At 44.0% G+C, this 17,857-nt stretch overlaps 1 protein-coding gene across 10 annotated transcripts in view; it reads right to left on the bottom strand.

Annotated features, from left to right (window-relative positions):
- The window catches only part of LOC147022139 (transcription activator GLI2.L-like), a 312,620-nt gene that overhangs the window by 42,345 nt on the left and 252,418 nt on the right, over positions 1-17,857 (bottom strand). For all 10 annotated transcript variants that reach the window (XM_085892759.1, XM_085892757.1, XM_085892752.1 and 7 more), the window contains 2 exons: positions 11,223-11,328; positions 972-1,195 (listed from right to left, as the gene is read on the bottom strand). In XM_085892759.1, the coding sequence (XP_085748885.1) occupies positions 972-1,195; positions 11,223-11,328 (330 nt within the window). The remainder of the gene's footprint in view (positions 1-971; positions 1,196-11,222; positions 11,329-17,857) is intronic.

Genomic DNA, 17,857 nt, shown 5'->3' with positions numbered 1-17,857 from the left:
AGGTATCCGAAAAAAAAATATTATATTTACCACGTGAACTACGATAAAAATATAAAAGAGCTAGATATTAATAATGGTATATAATAATTTTTATGCAGGGGTTCCCTGAGACATGAAAACTATTTCAAGGGTTCCCCAAGGGTAAAAAAAGGTTGAGAAACGCTGGTCTAGACTCTAGAGATCTCGAGTCAATCCACTCTGTGCGAGTTTCTGTAGATGACGTCAACGCTGCGATTCGCTGAAGTCAACTTTTTTTAGGGGCGGGGCATAGCAAGTTGTGAAAAGCACAATAAATGATCGAAATATTGCTCTAATTATCCCATTTTTGATTTAAAAAAAAACATGGGTGATTTCTTCACTAGGAAGGTCAAGTTAATGTATAAATAACCAGAAAGTTTTGCATGTCAGCGGACCTTTAAGCTGCAGGACCCATCAGGCAGCACTGGGGACATTGGTGGATGTTAATAATCCAATATTGTCTTCATAGCAGGAGCCATATGCCTGTGCTTTGCTTATCTATTTGTTCTTTCCTGAACTTTTATTCATCATTTCAAATGTCCATTTTATATCTTTGTGTTTCTCGTTATCCTCCTGTGTTTTCATTCCATAATTTTTTGTTTAGCACTACCACGAGCGTCCATGTTAACAAGGTCCTATGTTGAATTTGTTCTGTCTTCTTGTACATCCTAAAGAGGATAATATAGACGTGCACTTCCATAAAATGGAACAACTTTCTGGGTTCGTATCTCAGCAGAAACCTTTGTGTGCTTAATTGTTGAATATTTGTTGGTAAATCCCTCCATTTAATTCTAATGAAATGCAGTAGTTCGAGAAAAATTGTCATCAAAGTTACTAATGCAAGTCAAATCTAAAATATGAACTATCACACTGGATTCAGAATTGTTGGAAAGAATGTGGTGTCTTATGCAGTCGATTTTATAGAGTCAGTTAAATCATCAAACAGTTCTCACTCGTGGTGGGACTCAACCCCCTGGCTGCAGAGATGACGGAGAGTGAAGGACTGCTGTGCATCGAGCGGAGGTATTGTTCCACGTAGGGGGCTACCAAAGGGTGTGGCCCAGCACGTAAAGGGCCTGCCCCAAAGGCGGCCTCCACACCCGCCGCTAAACGCTGCGGTGAAACCCGAAGCAGTGGCACGTCCGCAAAGGCTGGGGCTCCGGACAAAACAGGTGTGCTGTGGGGGAGAAGAAGCGACATTTCTTGGAATTGTGCAAAATAAAATTCACATTCTGAGCAATGAAGGGATCATTTATGACTGGCATGAGCAGTTTCTACGTGATCCTTTTCTGTTGCTCACATCATCGGAATATGAGGCACATATCCGTCTTGTCGTCCTTGTCTGCTTTCCTATTGTGGTTTTATTTACACTCTGTTCATGTTCAATATGCAACTGGGATTAAACGGCAAGTTTCCATCACAATTTGTAGCAAAACTAAAATGAATTAATTATTATTTTCATAATTTTTTTTTCATAATTAACAATTCATTATTATTTTCGATTGGCAGGGAATAAATATTACAGGTCCAAAGGCCTACAATGCGGGCACCATGTCTACACCTTTGCATAAACAAAACAAGGGGGGGGGGGGGGGGAACAAATTTATGAAAAGGAGTGGAATGGCATGCCATGGTTGTGTGTGTGTGTGTGTGTGTGTGTGTGTGTGTGTGTGTGTGTGTGTGTGTGTGTGTGTGTGTGTGTGTGTGTGTGTGTGTGTGTGTGTGTGTGTGTGTGTAAGGGGAGGGGCTGGGGTGATCCAAAATTCTGCTGTTTTTGTGCATGTAAGGCAAGAGGGTCCCATTCTCAAAACCCTGAGGTATATATACTTAATAGATATGCATGCAAAAGACAGACTATAATGAGACAATCAAAACTGATCACAGGAGAAGGGGGATAGGAGGAAAGGGGTGTGTGTAAGAAGGAAAAGAAGGGAAATTTAGTTTGGGAGTTGAGAATTAGGAGCAAGAGGAGGGGAAAGAGGGGAATGAGTGGGATTATGGGGGTGGGGGAGAGGATTTTAACCAATGGTATGTATGTAATTAGATCGATGGTTCATTAGATATTTTGTTAGCCTGGTGTTGGCTCAGTGGTTAGGGTGGTGGCTTGGGATCCTAGGGTCCTGAGTTCAAGCCCAGTCGACCACTGAATTAATACACCAAGGGGTTGACTTGGCATGTAATCCTTTTGAAGTCAGCGAAATGAGTACCAGTTCGTGTGTGTACTGGTAGAGGGGCACTGCATCAGCGACACAGTCACGCTTCAAGAAATGATAGCTACCCTGGCAGCCAAGCTGCCATACGACCACCACCACCACAAGATATTTTGAGTTCATACCATCCTCTCCAAAAAAATCCCAAAAAGTGTCGCATGCACTGGTCAGATGAACTCCGCTCTTGGGCTCAAGGTTTCCATACACGTGGGTGAAGCCCGAGGAGCTCCGAGAGATGGAGGCAAGTATGACAGCACAAGTGTTTTCCCACATATTTTTCCTTTGTTCTAATTACCCTAATCAATGATGCGGCGGAGGGGTGGGGGTGGGAGGGAGGCATCTCCACATTAACCTATTTAAACAATCATTGATTGTAATACTAATAATTAATAAAAATACAGGCGCAGTGGACATAACAAGAGGACAGAGGACGGACAGACAGACGTACAGATGGAGAGCAAACCTATAGTCCCCTCCGGTGAAATTGGTAGGGAACTAGTAATGGGAGATGAAGATTGAGAATGATCTATTTCAACTGTCACCATGCCATTTGGCTGAGTGCTGGTACCTCTTCAACCAGTCATGGCAAAAAGCATTTCTCATCCTTCAAATAGGAAGACTACAGCCTCTTCCCTCTCTGCAGGTCTTGATAGAATCACGAGCTGTTCAAGCAATTGGAATACATCTTTCAATCCTGACAAATATCACACTCTGACTCTGTCTTTCCAAAAGGATTGTTTAGCAAACCCTCCCATCTCCTTTCTAAACAATCCTCTTGAAGAAGTTCAGTCGTCCATTGGGTATCCTGTCAGGTACTCCAGTATTTCCTTGGCAAATATGAACTTTTATCAACTTATAAGGCCTTCATCTGCAGCTTGATGGAGTATTGCTCTCCCCTTTGTGTTGGTGTCCCTGCCTTACAGTTTGCACCTCTTGATGCCGATGCCGATCCTTGGGTCCTGAGTTGAAGCCCCGTTGGCCGCTGAATTAAAAAATACACCAGGAGGTTGACTCAGCCCGTCATCCTTCCGAGGTCGGCAAAATGAGCACCAGTGTACTGGTAAGGGGGACACTGCATCAGCGGCACAGCTGCGTCCCAACCAATGATGCAACCAGCAGCCACATCCTGCACTCGATAGAGAGAGACTCCTACTTCCTTGTGGGGTTGGCAGGGTACAATTAGGGCCCAAGCCTTTCAAGAACCAGTTGGCCAGACCTAATGTTCAATTGAAGGTGGCATAAACTCGTAATTTGGCCAGGGTGCTGTCGACAACTTGCTTCTTATTCACAATTAACACGATGAGGTTGTTAATGTCCACCAGCTAATGCTCGAAGATGAGACAATCAGCTTACCATCTATTCGAGAGACGTCACACTTTGCACCATTCTGTCCATAACTTTTTGAGATATTGTGCTAAACATCGTTTTTGGCCCTTTGAATGATGAAGAATCACTTTTTAAAAATTCTCGGATCCAGATCCGGATTTCGAATCTTCAGCAAAATCGAATCGATTCGTCCATGTCACACAACCAAGCTGCCCACCAAATGTCGTCGGAATCCATCGATAACTTTTTGAGATATCCTTCTCACAGACAAACAGACAAGACAGGGGTGAAAACAACCTTAGTCGACCTTCGGTGGTGGAGGTAACCAGTCACAAAACAATCATTTGTGACTTCTGGTGACCTTCTGGTAATGCCTTCTGGTGACCTCGGCCTCTGGAGGAAGTAGAGGGGCAATCATATCATGCATTTTAAGAAACAATCATCGGAGTTGCCCTAACATCACCTGCAATTTCAATTTTTTTTTGTGCTTGGATAAATATGTAAAGGGTCCTCGCCTCCGTTGCCGAGAGACCGCTTTGCGCACCGTCTGCTGCTCCTCCAATTCCGCGTTTGGCCCTTGCGCACCAATGCACAATTCGGACAGCGGGCGGCTGTAGGCCCTTCCGATTTCTCAGCCCTGGTTAATGTTACTACCACACGAGCCTGCCAGCTGGCTGTTTACATTGCTCAGAATAACATTCAAAAACCGTTCAGCCAGCACTTGAGCTGCCTTGTAAATAATAGAAGGATACCGTTAAAAGTCTGTTTCAAAATGAAAAAAATTCCAGACACATTAAACTGTCCCAGCACAGATAACGCTGAAAAAGGATGAATTGTCTAGCTGTGCTTCTCAATCATTAGAGACCGAGTTAGAAATCCTTCGTCAATGTCTCTGTGACTTGGTTATTATCCAACCTCATAAGTATGGTCTCAATGTTCTTGGTGAAGGAGATACACCATCCAGCCAATGGCATTCGGTGGGATTGAATGGAGGGAGGGGTTCGACGGAGGTTTGGGGAGGATCGAAGAGTTGTGCGACTCCAGAGAGACGTGGAATATGGGTGTGGGGTGCAACGCGAAGCACGAGATTGTAGAAATGTGCCACGTACACCACTCTCCCCCGTCCCGCCTTTCAAGCTCTATCGCTAAGCCAATTCGAATTGCTCGAGTATGAATAATGATATCAAAATGACTTGTTTTGTATAATAACATGAGCTTAATCTATTACACACAACTGAACGAACCATATAAGAGACACTTTGTGCTCATGTAGCACACTGCGACCCCGGCGGCTGTGCCACCAGGTCGGAAGTTTTCAATTTCATTCATTTCAGATTGGGCACACCACCGATTACGGGCCAGGCAACAATCTTTACGTCCAGCGTTCCCCAGATACCGACGAATGGGATTACGTTTATTAAAAAATAAGAAAAAGAGGAGTAGGCTAATTTCGTTAAATTGCAAACTGCAAGTGCAATGAAGCAAACTTTGAGAGAATAAAACAAATCAATTTGATTTCTTAGATCAATATAATAAATACATGCAAATCAGAATAACTGCATACATGCAAGTCAGGGAGTAGCGCAAACAAAGCAGGGAAGTACGGAAAAAAAAGCAACGGAACGAAACCGATGGAAGACGACGAAGTCCCTGATTTCTGAGTAAACGGAGGCAGGTCGATGTGCTCCGGTGTAATTAGGCAAACATTTAGAGAAGCTCCAAGAGGAACGTCAGTAAATATTTGCTTCGTTACCAAACAAGGTGTTGAGGTTTCTAGTGGGACAAATAATCGTGGTTACTGAAACGTCCATGGTGTCGGTGGATGCGCGGGAGAAGAAAGCTTGGCGTTCCTGCAATTGATTGCTATTCTCACAACGGTTCCTTATCCCCCATGGGTGCACAGTCAATAATGACCATTATCTTCCTTTGACTGGAAGGGTCAAAGTGTCAGTGCTTCCCTCTCCTCAACGTGCTCCATCTCCTGCCCGCACTGCTGTCTGGGTGTCACTCGCCGGGGTTTTTATGTCTCCCTGCTCAGAATAAATAAAAATCGTATTTTCACCTTGTTGAGTTGTGTTCGCGACATGGTTTCTCGAGAGCGAACTTTCAGATACAACGAGGCAAATCTCCATAACCACTGAACTTCACATGATGAAAGGCCCATTGGCGGAAACTTTTATCATTTTCACATTGGGTGAAAAATGTTCCACCGCCTCCATCTTACCGAGCATAGAAAGCCGTCAATATTTATTTATAGAGTCGAGGCTCATGGAGGAGATGGAACACAGAACAGATCAGGACGCAACAGAATGAAACGAAAAGCAGGAGAGGGGGAAACACACAACGGTGTGGTCGAGGGACAAAAAGAGAGAGGCTTTGAAGATAATTGATGTGAGGAAGAATGAGGGGTAGCGGAGAACACAGGGGGTGTACAAAATGGATACAGATGCAGACTCTCAGGTTGGAAAACCAAGAAAGTTGGAAAGAGGTGGCCTTGAGGGCGGAGTGGATCCACAGAGGTGGAGAAGATCATTGTTTTGAATCAGGGATGATCTGACATGGTGGTGAACAGCTGACTTGAAAAGCTGGAGGGAAGAATGAGATGGAAGAGAATGTGGAAGAGGATTCCACCGGTGGGAGAAAAGAGGAATGAATGAGTGAAGGTGAGCAGTGATTCTGGATTTTGGCAGTTTTACGAGAAAGGGGTTGGTGGTGGACTGCTTTCCCCCTGCAAAAACCTGCTGGGGAGGATGGTGGGGGGTGGGGGGGGGGTGCCTAATTTTTCTATGTGGGAAAAGATGAGAAAGTGCTACAGTAATAAATAAATAAGTAAAATTCTTAGTGTGCAGCTACGCCATGCTGTCACGACAGTAAATTTTGTGCTATTCTGCCGAGCTAGATGGTGGCCAGCTGGCTTTGGGAACTAGCAAAGGCCAGCTGAGTGCTTAGCGATCCATGATCCGTGTTATGCCGTTCAGTGTTCACAACTCATGCTTTGACAACTGCAACACTGCGGAATTCATCCGCACTATTGCATCATCGCATGCAGCGCACCCTCATCGGTGAATCATCACATAACCCATCTGTGTGGGCCTATGTGGGAGGTGCTGTAGCTCTTGCATAGTGGAAGGCACGTTTGAGAGGAAATGATGAAACAGAGGCAAAATACGTCTTCAGTTTAACCACCCTTTTTACGGTGGCTGTAGGGGTGGTGGCTCCTTGCATGAAGCTACGCCCTACAGGATTCATATTGAAGGATACTGCACTTTTGGTCCTCATGAAGATAAATTTGTGTTTAATTATTTATTTCATTTTGCATTTCGGATGTGATTGGTTGAGTATCATTTTTTGCTTAACGGTTTTGTACACTATGTCTAGCAGGCAATGCAAGGACTGATTAGTACTGAACCTTTAAGGTGCCAACTCTGAGCTCATTTTATGATGAAGTAGAAATTAACCAAAAACTGCCAGTCGAGCACAGTGACACAGGGGCCGCTATATCACGGAGCAAGCCATAGTTCAGGTGAGACATTGTGTATTCAGCTCAAGGATGTTAAAGATCCGACAATCCTTTTGAAAGGGGTCGACCAATGTGTTCCCATACCCTAGGCAGATTTGAAATTCCTTCTCTGATTGAGGACTGCTTTTCCAGCATCCAGAGATGGAGTGGAGACATGTACGTGTGCAGGGTTCACACTCATCTATGGTAACATTCACGACTGGCTGCGAGTTGTCTTTACATCTTCTGGCATGAGATGTAACAACAACAACAACAACAACATGCAAAGGCACCTTGGCCAAATTCCCTTCTTGGGGTTAAGCTATACATTTTGCACTACCTCTAGTCCTGTATGTGAGATTTCTGATGCAAGGATATGCCAGATTAAAAAAAGAGGATATGACAAATTGTCTTTTTACGTGCCTTCGTCACCTTAAAGACACGTCATGTTCAAATTATATGTTAAGAAATAGCAGACCGTTCACATTTTCCATTTACTCCCCACCTGGAAATGCTCACAATTATACTCAGCAGAACAGACAGTGTGCTTGACAACTTTCTCAACATGCTTGTAAGCACAAGGATAAAGAGTGGGGTTGCATGCTATAAAGAGAGGAGTTTGGGAGGTGCGGGCAGCAGGAAGTGGGGCTGATATGGGATACAGGAGAATCTCTTATCCTACAAGCAATCTCAGCTGGGATCCTTCAGCAAGTGGGAGTAAGCAGATAGCTTGGCCCTTATCATGCTTGCCCGCACGGCTCTCACTCCCATCGTGGAGGAGGGTAAAAGAAAGAAAAAAATGCCATTCGTTTCGTTTGTAGAAATAAATCTCAAAATTCCCAGTGGGAAACAAAACCCACGCGAAAAATATAAACTTGCGCAATAAACTCCAAACTTTAACGACAAACTTTCAAATGAATTATGGTATAAATCTCCAGCCCAACTACTTGCACCGTCAAACTCGAACCCACAGAACCTTCTCATCTTGGGGTCAGGAAACATGACCGCTAACTCCTTAACCCCGGACGCTCTCCAGGGATTCTTTCCCAAGAATGTTTTTCTTTTTTTTCCTTGGAAAGTTTCAAATCCCACCAAGGTGTCCTTTCTGGTGCCACAGCATTATCCCTTTTTACGATTTCTGACTGTTCTTCTTTGCCCAGATCCTTTGACGACACTTCCCAAATCCCTCTTCACAATACAAGACATTCACTCACTTTGATGAGACAAAACTGAGTTAACTTAGCAAACTAATTAATTGGATGAAAACTCAACATCACTGTCCAACCAAAACCAGGGCACTTTAAGTAGATTTAGTAGCCAACAAGACCCACGATCTTCACACAAGAAACAGTCAGAAGGTCTTGCAATGAAATGATTGGCCTACAACAATGGTCTTTCAAAAATCTGCAAATCCACTTCCTATTCCACATATGACCCCTCCACCCTACTATATCACCTTCCCAACCTCTTCATTCCCCACCTTAGTACTTCAACCACACCCAAACCTCTAAACTGCCACCTCTCCTCTAACCCACGTCCCACCCCCGCCTCCTTTCTCCATCTCTTCCTCTCACTCCCTGCTTTCCTGGTGCCAACAGCGACCATGATCCACTCTCGGAAGGGGTCAGTGACCCTGGTAACCTGAGCTGCGCAAGCCTGTGACTGGGAAGCTGTGGAGGAGGGTATTGAAGTTAACTGTTGTGAGTGATGCATGTAGCAATGCAGTCATGTTTACCAATGCCCACGACATCTTCGGTTCATGCGCGCTTGGAAGATGACCAGCCTTACTGGTTTTTGAAATGCCATTTCCTTGATGTTGAGACCTTATCTGTTCCAGAGCCAGAGGTAGAAAAGCGAATGCTGAGGAATTGTCAGCACCCGGCAATGTGCAACCAGATCTCCTCATGGCCAAAAGGTCATGACCCATTGCTCATTCTCTCCTCATCACTTGCCTGCCTTCTTTGTGGAAAACTAACGAAATCATCTTCAGCTGAGCCTTTTGCCAAAAGGCCCGCAATGCGTAGGAATTTTGCCTGAGCCTTAGCCTTGCCCTCCTCCCTCACTGAAACTCCATAACCCTTCACCTCCCCTCTTCCACCCTCGCTCTTTAATCCCACTTGCAAAACCTCCAAATGGATTCTTTGCGGCCTCGAGAGGAAGGCACGCACCAGAGCAGCCATTAGGCTGGTAAAATGACACCAACACAAGAAATGGGATGGGGCCTCCCGGAGCAGACTCCTGCTCCAAACCCAAAGCTCTTTCAATCAGACAAACCAGCAACAACACAGTAACAGATGCAAATCAAATTTTAGTGTTCTTTCTGTTTCACCTTTTCATGCACTCCTCTTTTAGCAAAGCACGACAATTGTCGCTTTGTCATAATTCCCTCGGAACCCCATATACTTTGCAATGTCCACGTCTCCAACGTAATGATGTTCATATAACTATCCGATGGTTAAGTGTAGTTACTAAGCAAACCTGTTATTCAACTCTAACATCATAAAAATGATTATAGTACTATAATGCATTTACAACAGTGGAATAAAAGTATCACGGCAAACTCTGACACTTATTGATTTAAAAATAAACTTCTAAATCAATAAGTTAACATCAGGAAAGGGAATTTCCAATTGCCCTAGAAGTTGTCACCAAGAAGGAATGCATGTCATAAGGGAATAGTAAGTGCACGCCTACACTTGTGCTTCAATCAGCATCGTGAAGTACATACTACAGGACAAGAAGAGTCTGCAGTCTGCTCGTCAGGGGAACCCTTTGGACCAGGAGCTGTTTCCAAATATAACAGCATCGAGGAAGTTGGGTCACAGTTAGGGGGAGTGGGATCGTTAATCACCGTTAATTCCCATAGCCTTCCGGCCTGTCCAACTCTTCCGCTTAATAAGCAAGTTCAATCACACTTGGGGCTTTTGAAATATGCTCTATTTGTTAAAGTCAGCAAGAAAGAAAAGTTGGTTAATTAAAAAACTAGTTTTGTACCAGATGTGCGGTGTTGCATTGCACTTCGTGTGGACACAAGCATTACATTGGTGCTACACTCAGGTCCTCAACAGGTATGCACACTCATCTCTGAGCTGTCTAGCCAGGGTTCGAATCTCGACACAGCTGTAAACTGTCATCCTGGTGTTTCACGTGTGTGCCGTCTGCCGCATGCATGTTAAACCGGGTGTCCCACCTGCTCGGATTAGTTGGCGGACGTTAAAGACCCCACGGTGTCCTTTATGAAGAGCAAGCAAGTTATCGCCGGGACTCTGGACAAATTCGAAAATCTTGCGACTTTCAGTCGAACATCAGGCCTGGCCAGCTGGTTTGAGAAAAGCTTGGGCCAAAAACATTTCATGGCCGACTCCACAAGGTGGTGGGAATACTTGGGGCCGTTAAAGTAGTCGTGGTAGTCATGGTAATATTGGTAGTCGGAGTGAAGGCATTAGATGAAAACTTGTGCAATTTTTTTCAGTTACTTACTCAAAATCAAGCTCACATGAAGCGATGAAGACAATACAAGCAGCTTCAGACACATGATGCACAACTTGGAATATATAAATGAGGACTTAGAAGTCTTGGAGGACCTCCCAACTCCTGAATCCCGAATCACAGCCTGGACATGTACTCGCATATTTACTTTTAGTTTTGGATGGAGGTGCGATTCTCTTCCATACATCACATGTCGGACAAATACACAAGTAGACATTGTTTTACTTTCCTGTAAATTACAAGAACATGAGCAGACAATGGTATATGGGATTTGAACATGGGCTCCCCACATCAGGAGTCGGGGATTCAGATGGGTACATTGTTCAGCCAACCCAGTAGTTTTGTTGCATCTATCACAAGAAAATTCATCCTAGTTTATTGGAATTGAACCAGAATCACCAGTATATGCCAGTTCTTTCAGATGCACACACAGCACCATGCATTGACCCCACCGAAGAAAAACTTGTTTGCAGCTGATGCTTCATGGTCAAAGATGACGTAGTCAAATTTAAAGAGATTCTGAACAGTGGAAGAGTTTCAAAACTACAAAATGTCTGTGTGTTCAGAAATGTGATACACAGAGAAGTAAATGTAGCTGTGAAGACAAAGAAGCAAAGCAACAGAAATGGAAAGAAAAGGACAAAAAAAATTGAGACAAAGAGAGGGCACCATCAGCATACCCATGTAATGGATGCAGGGCTGTGGGGTCGTAGTGGTAGCGTCCCTCGTGGTGACGGCTGTCCACGGGCACCGGGGGCTGCAGCCCAGGAAACAAGGGGTGTGGGCCTGAAATGATGAACAAAACGAACCAGAGTAAGCCAAGAAGAGAGGGTAGAGCAAAGATGGGAGATACAGAGAGAGGTGGAGGTCGGGGAGTTAACAGAGAGAATATGTTATGCTTAATGAACAAAACACGCACGCACGCACGCACGCACGCACGCACGCACGCACGCACGCACGCACGCACGCACGCACACACACACACACACACACACACACACACACACACACACACACACACACACACACACACACACACGTGCTTGGCTGATATCGGCAATTTCTCGGGAATCGGTAGGTTGGAGTCTGTGTGATTACCAACTACAGTACGTACTGTATACAACCCAGAAACCTTGAGTCGCTTTCACCGAAAATCAACGTTGCATTTACAGAGACATTTCAGGGATATGTTCACAAACATTATTCTTTGTATGTGATAAACAGCTGCGTGTGACAGGTAGAAAAAAATTTGGCTCAGTAATTTAGAAAACACGTTAATATGGCAAATGGCGAGAAAATCGGGTGTTATTTCACAACTCACTCAGGGTGACGGAGTAAGAACCACTCGCTCAGGTTGACAGAGCATGAACCACTCGCTCAGGGTGACGGAGCACGAACCACTCACTCAGGGTGATGGAGCACGAACCACTCACTCAGGGTGACCGAGCAAGAACCACTCTCTGAGGGTGACCGAGCAAGAACCACTCGCTCAGGGTGACGGAGCAAGAACCACTCTCTCAGGGTGACCGAGCAAGAACCACTCTCTGAGGGTGACCAAGCAAGAACCACTCTCTGAGGGTGACCGAGCAAGAACCACTCACTCAGGGTGACGGAGCAAGAACCACTCTCTCAGGGTGACCGAGCAAGAACCACTCTCTGAGGGTGACCGAGCAAGAACCACTCTCTGAGGGTGACCGAGCAAGAACCACTCGCTCAGGGTGACGGAGCAGGAACCAGTTTGCTCTGAATGACATAGCGCGGTACCGCTATCGACAATGGGCACTCGGCAAGTGGCTTAAGCACTCATGCAAGCACTCCATTTAAATGGTTGATAAGGAACGGTTGGTCAGGCTGTCGCTGTATATCATGGAGGAACCTTTTAACTTTAAAGCCCATCTTCACCGCGCACGCAGCAATTAATGAAATAAAATGACTTCATCCACAAAAGAGTTGTAGCTTAATGCAGAACAACCATGGAGACATCGCAAAGTTCAATTGACCGTGAAATAAATATTGCACAAAATGCACCATTTTTCCTGCTCGTCTGTGCACGTCATGTGGTACATCGATTCGGGGTCTGCGCAAACATTATAACTTTTTTTTAAAAACGTCCGTTTTTTTTACCAGATGTCTTTGATTCCCTGTAGAGCACATCTTGAAACATCCAAAAATATAGACACAGATCTGGCAGATGTGATGGATAGGCAGTCCCTCGGGTAACAGGGCCTGAGGTCGAGTAGTGAATGCATTAAATCGTATAGCTTAATGAAGCTGGTTCCGTGAAATAATCATTGCAGAAAATGCACCATTTTGCCTGCTGGTCTGTGCATGTGTCATGTGGTACATCGGTTTGGGGTCCACGCAAACGTTATAACTTTTTTTTAAAACATCCGTTTTTTTTTAAACCAGATTTGTTTTGATTCCCTCTAGAGCACATTGCGAAACCTCCGAAAACATAGACACAGATCTGGCAGATGCTATGGATAGGCAATCCCTCGGGGGAAAGGTTTAGCAGTGCTTTAGGTTCAGCAGTGAATGCATGAAATCATGTTGCTCAATGAAGCTAATTAAATTTGGCACGTTCCTAAATTTTTTTGTTTCCTCAATATAGTTCTCCAAAACAGTTCAAAAAAAGAGAAGTTTTATCCTTTGTGAAATTTCATATTTTCTTGTGTGCATATGGAAGAGGGAACATAGCCTTGCTTGCTTAAAGTAAATAGGTCTATCGGCTTATATTAATTATAAGACTCGTTATTTCTTTAAATTATCAGATTTCACAACAGATTTCAACACTCGTTTAGTCGGGACGATATCCGATCCTCAAAACCGAAATAATATTTTGATGATGTACTTTAATTAGTCCGTGAGAGTAGATCGTGGAAAATCGTTTCATATCATGCATGAAATCACTCCAAGCTCCTAATTTGAAAACATATAGTACTTACAAAAGCGATGCACACAACAATTCGTAGCTATGATGAACAGGCATTTGATATGAGTGAGGAAAGTGAAAAAAAAACTTTATCATTCGGGAATCGTTGCAGTCTGTTCAAAGTCAAGGCGTGGTTGAGCAGGCCAAAAAACATGGCGGCTTCAGACCCCAGCGAGGTTACCCAAGAAACGCCTTAAGACCCAGAGAGCGAGATGGCCGACGATCGCCTGATGAAGGATATAATTAAATAATGCCATTAATTATCTTCAAAAGGGGTGCTTTAATCATCCCAAACATCCAATTTTCACTCTTGCACTTCCTTGGAGTTTGTTTCATAAGCATGCAAAGTTTCAGGCGACTAGGTTTTATGGTTTTTGATTTATGGAAGATACACACTAACACACACACACACACACACACACACACACACACACACACACACACACACACACACACACACACACACACACACACACACACACACACACACACACACACACACACATTGCCTTTTATTAGTATAGATTTTCAAATCATCCCCATAAAATCGATTTTTGCCTTGATATTTATTATATTGGGGCACATCATCAATTATAAAAATGCAATTGGACACATTTTATTCCTCTACAGTCTACATGGTGCCAAATGTCTATTCCTAACTTTCTAACAAGTTTGAAGCAACAAAAGTTTGTATATAACTTTAGAAGATTAGCAGTAAACAAGGTATTGTGCAATGCTGGCAGCCATTTTGAAAAAGGCGTTCTGTTGACCACACCCACATTTTCAAAAGGGTCATGACAGATCATTTTGATCAGTACATCTCAGTGATCTCAAGAGTCCACCCATCCATTGGGACCAGACTCTGTGCAGAGCATTGGCAATGGCTAAGCAGTCTCCTGGACTATTGGGCACAATCCTGGACAGGTTGCCACTCCAACACAGGACACTAGCAAGCTGGCACTCATTTTGTCAACCTCAGAAGGATGACAAGCAGAGTCAACCCCATTTGGTATTCATTCAACAGCTGAGTGGGATTTGAACTCAGGATCCAAGGATCCCAAGCCCACCACCCTAATCATTACACCAACAACAGGCATATCTTAAGAATACTTTGAAATGTAGTACCTCGACATTCGTCACTAATCCTTCATAATTCACTCCACTATTATGTTAGGTTATGTTAATCAGCCCAGCCCAGCTGGTACGTGACGTGCAACCATTGATAAACTGTGATATTTCGTTGATGGAATGACCATAACTTTGTTGCCGAGGTCGGTGTTTCATTTGAATTGTACAATAGGTGTTTGAGTACTTGTGCACTGTGGCAATAATGATCTTGTGCAAAGTATCAGTGATGAACCATCTGAGGTTTCGGTGATAACCCATTCAAGGTTCCACTGATGAACCATCCATATACATTTTAAATACTGTGATGCTGAATTTTCATTCGAGGAATAATGCATACCTATTTATAAAACTAGAAAACCCGCTCCCATCAGAAGCAGCCTGAGGAGAGAGTGGGGAGGGTAGGGGGGATATTGGGGGAGGTGGGGCAAAAACATTTTGTGCCGTGGTTACTAATCCCTGGCCTGCAGTGGGGTCAGTAAACCACATGCATTGTGGCACGTGTAGAGGCAAAAATTGTAACTCGTATTGAAAGGGGGGGGGGCTTGTGCCCATGACCTGACCCTGGGTACTGCCAACACGCTTGCAAAATTTGGCAGACATCGCCCAGCCGTGTTGTTGCTATGTATTTCAGATGTACACACATACATACAGAGAATTGCCTTATTTAATACAATACTAGCAAGAGTACCCATCCTCAATGATGGGAAAAGCAAGCAATTAAAAAATAATAATAATAATAAATAATTAAAAAATCATACCCGGGTGCACACCCTTGTGGACCCCTTAGTATGCCTACAAAGTTTCAAGTTTCTTGCTGTCACCCTCATGGAGCTATGGCACTGACAAACACACATACATACATACACACAGGCAATATTATTTGTTTAGAGTAGAGATAATAGGATACGCAGCTCATGGTGCTGGGAATCCAGGTTCAAATCACACAAACCATGTTGATTTGTCCATTGTCCCCTTATGTTCTTTCAATTCCCTCTCCTTATGTCCTTTTTTATATTTAAAAATAACCTGAGAGCCATCCATGAATGTGATGTTCATTTGTTTATCCTCCTCATGCCATCAGGTGCATAAAGCTGCTGAGCAGTTTTGTTGGTGAATCATTACAAACCTCGACCCGTTGCCATTCGGACAGGGGACACTCAACTGAGTGTGCAGGAATTTCTACTTTGTTAAAGGTGCCAGCGACAGATCGCCAACTTCTTCATGAAGGACACCGTGGGATCTTTAACGTCGTCAAACGAATGCCATCAGACGGGACGCCAGTTTAACATCCACCGGAGGCACGGCACGTACATTGAAGAATCACCCTGCCTGTGAAACACTGGAATGACACTTTATAGCCCAGGATTCTAACCCAGGCAAGACAACTTTGAGGTGGGTGTCCATATTTCTCAGCCATCCTACCAGCTCCCATGAATCCCATGGAGATTGGGATTCCAACCTTGAAGCTTCAGTTCATAAAACGCCTTAAATCTTTGCTCATCTCCATGCACATTGTGTCGATATATCTGTGAAATAGTAAAATTATGCAGAATCGGACCTCTGCTTTCGCATATGCTCAAAATGTAATCCATACATCCATTGGGAACATACTCTGTGCAGAGCGTTGGTGCTGCCTAAACAGTCTCCTTGGCTATTGGGCACAATCCTGGACGGGTCACCACTCCGACACAGGATACCAGCAACCTGGCACTCATTTTGCCGAGCTCAAAAGGATGACAGGCAGAGTCAACCCCACCTGGTATTAATTCAACAGAAAAAGTGGGATTTGAATTCAAGATCCTAGGATCCCGAATAGGATCCAAAGCCGACCACCCTAACCATTAAGCCAACACCAGGCATAACATGTAATCCCCCGATATCAAAATAATACTTCCTTGCCAATTATGCATAACTCTCATGAAAAAATAAAACGAAACTAAATTGAGTAACAAAGGTTACACAATTGCACCAAATTAATCAGGATGACGTCTGAAACAAAGCTTGCCAAAACCATGGATGAATAGCTGAGACCTCCATTTTCTAGTTTAGTTCTGAGCTCGGCAAGGCCCTGTTTGCAGCATCGTGAACACCCTTGACTAAATGTACACCCATTACCAACTCGCGATCTCTTGTGAAGTCCTCCGCGCGGAGCTTGCACGTGGACACGAAACGTAGGTTGGATAAAGCAAGTCGGTAACGTCGCAGTGGCACGGGTGAGAACAGCTTGGCAAACTTGTGACATCATTAAATCTCCAGCACAGCAATAAAGTCGAGCCAAAGAGAGAACGATGAAATGGCCCCAAGATGCTCCGCATTTTCAAAAGGCTTAATCTCTCAAGATAACATTATATGGTGGCCGCTATGGGCCTCGGACGTTCAAAACATTCATGTGCATGCATATTTTAACTGAACTTGAAAATGTGTTTGTCATTTAGCTTAACGCAGGAAAAAGACTGCATGCACTCGTGGAAGTATTACGTGACGAAAAGGAAATCATGGCAAAAACAAGAAGATGGCATGTAAAGGGGCATGTGTGATAAGCCAATTGGCTGGACACTACAGAAGCTGTTTGTAGAATACAAGGGTAAAAAAAAAAAAGTAAAACAAAAATAAATGTTTAACCAATTTAGAAAAGTAGATGAAACTGAAAAATAACAGGTATCTCATGAGACTGAATTGCTGAAAATAACATCAAAATTCAGATTGACAGCAACTCGATGGGTTTATTAGGAGGTAGAGGAACCGCATGCCGCATTTGTCCCCTTGTGACCCTCAACCACTCCTGAATGGACTGGAAAGGCGATTGTAATCGGTCGATGTGTCAGTGAGTGAGTGTGTGAGTCCACATACAGATATACTTTAATATAGCATCTTTGGCAACAGCAGGTTGTGTTTCACGTTCACATTCGCAGGTATCTCTCAATCCTTGTACACCACACCTGAGAACATAGGTCCGACTCGCACGCCCGGGTGCCATCAATCACGTTTCAAGCTGCCTAGTTGAGCCCGTGGTCTGAGAGGTGCTTTGAGGCCCATTGGCTAGACTAGCATGCCTTAGTACCCTAAAGTGCTTTACCACAAACTTTTCTAACTTAACCATAAAAACTTTTTACTTCGAATTGACCATAATACCTTGAACGTCGATGATGTTCAAACAATTGTCGTATATATTCCTGAATGTTTATTTGTCCTCATCTAGATCTCTTGTAATCTATAGATGCTGATGTGGCTGCATTGTTAAATTCCATGTCTTCT

Source organism: Eptatretus burgeri, chromosome 8 (genome assembly GCF_056783735.1).
Source record: "Eptatretus burgeri isolate ZD-2024b chromosome 8, Ebu_testis_v1, whole genome shotgun sequence".
Classification (NCBI taxonomy): domain Eukaryota; kingdom Metazoa; phylum Chordata; class Myxini; order Myxiniformes; family Myxinidae; genus Eptatretus; species Eptatretus burgeri.
The sequence above is the reverse complement of the archived record's forward strand: the minus strand, read 5'-3'. Positions and strand labels throughout refer to the sequence as shown.